The 4,671-nt window shown below is 43.2% G+C and overlaps 1 protein-coding gene across 1 annotated transcript in view; it reads left to right on the top strand.

The window, feature by feature from the left end:
• The first annotated feature begins 3,553 nt into the window (after positions 1-3,553).
• The window catches only part of LOC103608495 (serine/threonine-protein kinase MRCK alpha-like), a 44,060-nt gene continuing 42,942 nt past the window's right edge, over positions 3,554-4,671 (top strand). The window contains exon 1 of the mRNA XM_008592926.1: positions 3,554-3,624. Within this exon, the coding sequence (XP_008591148.1) occupies positions 3,554-3,624 (71 nt within the window). The remainder of the gene's footprint in view (positions 3,625-4,671) is intronic.

Here is a 4,671-nt window from a genome sequence, read left to right as displayed (position 1 = left end):
TTTGTGTTAAAAGTTTTAACCACCTTAATTCTTTATGTTCATGTGTATTCTTTACTGAGCGTATAATTATAAGCTGGCAGTTATTTTCTCAGCATATCAAAGATGTCATTCCATTATTTTCTAACTTTTGTGACTTTTGTTGAAACGTCTTACTGATGTTCCTTTGAAAATTGGCCCCCTTGCCCCTCTGCCACCACATTGTCACTGCTCTCCAGCAGTTTGAGTAAGACAAGCATAGGTGTTTTTAAATCAGGATTGGGGTTCATAGAGCTTCGTTGATCTGTGGCTTGATATTAATTTTGGAAAACTCTTGGCCAGGCCCTCTTCTAATATTGTTTTTATCCCCTCCTCTTTTCACTCCTTGTGCACTCCGATGCCTTTATGTTGCACATTTTTACTGTTTTTCATGCAGTGCTTTCACACTTTTCTCTATTTTTTCAGGCTTCTATCTGAAGAATTCATATGGACCTGTTTTTCTGTTCACAGATTCTCTTTTCTTCTGTTTACTCAAGGGTTAACCCCATTATTGGATCCTTATTTCAAATCAGATGTTTTACATTCTAGGGTTCCCGTCTATGGTGGCCATGAGAACACACCACTTACCTCCCACACAGGGAGCATAATTCACCACTGGTTTCAGTGACTGCACCCTGACATCTGTCCCTGTGTTTGTGCCAAGGCAGTGATTCCCAAGGCTGCTCCCAGCCAGCGGCTGAGCTCAGCAGAAATACCGAGGCTGGCCTGGTCTGAGAGACGGGAACTCACCCGACAGAGCAGTTGGTTTAAGAACCCCCCAGCAGGCTTGCCAAAGATGCTTTGGAACTGCACTGTAGTCCAGGGCCTTCCACAGAGTCTTCCTTGCCTCCCTCTCACCTTCTCCTGAGGCCAGAGGAGTTTACAAAGGTTTCCTAGGCAATTTATTCTATCTACGTGTGTTAATGAACACAGTATCCTAAAAAGAAACATGATTTTCCAATTTTCAGTAGTCGTGTGTGTGTGTGTGCGTGTGCATTTGTATGTGTGTGTGGTTTGTATGCGCATGTGTTTGTGTGTGCATGTAGCTAGTTCACTCTGCTGGAAGGGCCAAGAAGCAGTGGCAAGCTAGAAGCAACAAGCACATGTGCAATAACATGCATACATTGTTTTCCAAATACTACTCCCCGTAAAGAAAACAGGGGTCCTTGGGAAATGCTTGATTCCAGGTCTGGGACAGAGAAAAGACAAGATGAACTTGGTACATCTTATGCAAGAAGGTAATTAAGTGCTCAAGTAACATTGGGGCTTGTGGAAAGGACACAAGAGTCCTCCTGAAGTCTCTCCCTGGCCACTAGGTGATAATTGGCCAGAGGAGTTGTTATAGACTGAAGGTTCATGTCCCTCACCAACCCCCAAATTCATGTTTTGATGCCCTATCACCCAGTGCAAGGGTATTTGGAGGTGGGCCTTAAGGATGTGATTAGGGTTACACGACATCATGAGGGTGGGGCCCCCAGGATGGGATTAGTGCCCCTATGAGAAGAGACACCAGAGAGCTAGCTCACTCTCCCAATCTCTCCTCCCCCTCACACAACAAAGAGGTCGTGTGAGCACACAGCGAGATGGTGGCCACCTACCAGCCAAGAGAAGAGGCCTCAGATTGAGACCTACCTTGCTAGCACCTTGATCTTGGACTTTCAGCTTCTGGAACTGTGAGAAATAAATTTCTATTGTTTAAACCATCCAGTGTAAAGAAACCACCCAGTATAAAAAAAATAGTTAAGGGGCCGGCCCGGTGGCGCACTGCTATAGTGCGCTGCTTGAGAGCGCGGCGGCGCTCCCGCCGAGGGTTCGGATCCCACATACAGGCCGGTTCTCGCTCACTGGCTGAGCGAGGCGTGGGAGCAACGCCGAGGGTTGCGATCCCGTTGCCGGTCCCGGTCCAGTGCGGGGGCGACACTGAGGGTTGCGATCCGTTGCCAGACAAGGAAAAAGACAAAAAGGAAAAAAAAAAAAAGTTAAGAAGGACATTATGGTATTTTCTCACAGCAGCCTGAGCAGACTAAGACAGTAGACAATGAAGCATGAAAATAACCACAGGAATAAAATGAAATAGGAGCTTACGAGAGGGCATACTGACATAAACAAATTAATGGATACATGATAAGTGAGAGAAGAGGAACACCTGTTCCTTACGGAGGATGCCAACTAACAAATGTGGAAGGAATGACGGCATTAGAGCCATTTGCAAGCATCGTAGTGACGCATATCCAGGGAGAATGAGCAATGGATAAGTTTGAGGAGGGACACGATATCTATATCAAGACACAGTCTTGAAATATTTTCCTACAAGATGGCTGATTAGTTGTTAAGGAAAAAAAGGAAATTTATAGTGGAGAAACCTGGGAGATACCTTAGCCAAACTGTCAAAGTTAATGTCGCCAGCAATGGAACAAACTGACACCATGACCTAGTGCACCTGGTGTGCACATGAGTGCCTCCCTGCAGGGTGCCCGGGGGACAGAGCACCAGTTTTGTGGTGTTCCTCCCCAAACTGCTCCACATGGAACTAATCATGTGGAATGGTCAGACTAAATCAAACAAAATAATTGGCCTGTATTCTTCAAACTCTCAAGGTCATAAAAGACAAAGACTGAGGGACGTCTCCAGATTAAAGGATACAGCAGCTAAATGCAATGAGTGGTCCCAGATTAGATCCTGAACCTGTAAAAAATAGTTATAAAGGACATTATTAGAACAATTGACCAAATTTGAGTACGGACTGTATTTTAGGCAGCAGTGTTGTGTAATGTTGAATTTCCAGGTTTTCATTATTGTACTGTGGTTATGCAGGAGATGTTCTTGTTCTCAAGTATTTAGGGGGTAATAGGGTATAATATCTGAAATGTACTTTCAATTTTTCAGAAAAAAAACTGTGCATATTACATGTAGATAGAGGGAGGGAGGGTGGGGGAGAGAGAGAGAGCAAATGGGGCAAAATGCAGGAGCTTTTTGTACTATTCTTATACTTTTCCACAAGTTTGAAATTGTATCCAAATAAAACGTTACCAAAAGGGATTACCTCAACAGCACAAAACAGAAAAAAAATTTGTAACAATTCCTGCTTGTCCAATATATGTATATGTCTATATATTCCAAGACATATACCAGCTTGTGGTATCAGAAACACACGCGCGCGCACACACACGTCTGAAAGTTCATAGTTCAAAGGCTGTGTTGAATGATCAGATATCCCAATACTGTCACCAGAGTGCCCCTCCTCAACTTGTCCCATCCTCCACCAGGGAGGATTTCCTCCTTTCCCATGAGCCAGGTCATTACGATGGACACCCATCCAGCCTGCACACTGAGTCTTCAAGTGTAACTGCCACTTCTGCTAGAGCCATCCCTGGAATCCTGGGGCAGGAGCCTTCCAGCCCAGGGAGCAGCAGTTGGCCCAACATCAGCAGCTCCTGCGGTCTGTTGGAGAACCAGTGAACAGACTCTGCAGCCTCCCTCCTCCACCACAGTCTTTTGCATCTCCCAGGAGGGGAAACCCTGGGAGTGTCGTGTTACCATGAGCAAGGAGAGAATGCCCTTGCTCCACAGGCTGCGTGATTACAAACCCCTGCACAACACCTCAGGAAGGTACGTGAGGCCGCATCCTCAGCTGTGTCCTACTTATTCACAATCACAGCCCAGTGATGCTTTTAAAAAATATGTAATAAAGAGCCTCTGCACTTATAGCTGGGTTTCAGGGCTTCTGCTTTAAAATGAATAATTATTTTTATTAAATAGATTTCTACTATCTTTTAAAAATTGTAACAGGAAATGGTGCTTTGAAATACAGGTAGCACTATGTTTAAAATACTTTATGAAGTTAAGGAATTAGGAAATTAACTGGGTTTATAATTCCTAAAAATTCTTCAGTTTACTTTCCTGATTTATCAATTCTGAGGTTTTGACTGATGTGCAGGTGTATGTGATGTATGTACATTACATAATGTATACACACACACACACACACACACATACCAGTCTTCACATGTTGTGTAACAAAACTCTAGGTCACAAAACTTCAAGGAGCTGGTGCCTGAACTGGTTCCCAGGCCTATGTGACCCTGATGCCTGTGCTATCTTCAGTGCAATGTTTCGTCTCTCAATTTGTTTTGGTCTGTGTTTTTCTTGTCTAACCTCTTCTAATCGTGACTCGTTATTGGCACTTATTTACTTTTAATTACCACAAGAATGTGTTCAAAGCTTAGCAGCCCAATTTACTTCTCTGATTATTAACATACAAGAAAGTCCACACTAGAAAATATTTTTTCCCTTAAAAGCCCTTCATGTCATGTGTCACATGTGAGTCTGAGACAGCCTTAGTTTCAACAAGTTCCACTATAATTACACGTATATAAAAGCAAAGTCTCTGTAGATCAGATTCAAAAAACATATTTTCCAAGTACATAAATTTCAGTTATATGAAAATCTGTGATGCTTCCTCCTATAGTAGGGATAGAAAATGCTGTACGTTCTTGTTTTAGCACTAAAAATATTCAAAATTGTGGAATTGATTTCTATATGGCACATCTTTTCTGAGGTGCTTAAGAAACTTGGCGTATTTCGTGGTAGGCATTGATTGTAACAGAGGAGACTCACTATTGTATGAGTATTGCTACCTTTGCGAAGGTCACATAG

This window comes from Galeopterus variegatus, unplaced genomic scaffold (genome assembly GCF_000696425.1).
Source record: "Galeopterus variegatus unplaced genomic scaffold, G_variegatus-3.0.2 Scaffold8478, whole genome shotgun sequence".
Classification (NCBI taxonomy): domain Eukaryota; kingdom Metazoa; phylum Chordata; class Mammalia; order Dermoptera; family Cynocephalidae; genus Galeopterus; species Galeopterus variegatus.
The sequence above is the reverse complement of the archived record's forward strand: the minus strand, read 5'-3'. Positions and strand labels throughout refer to the sequence as shown.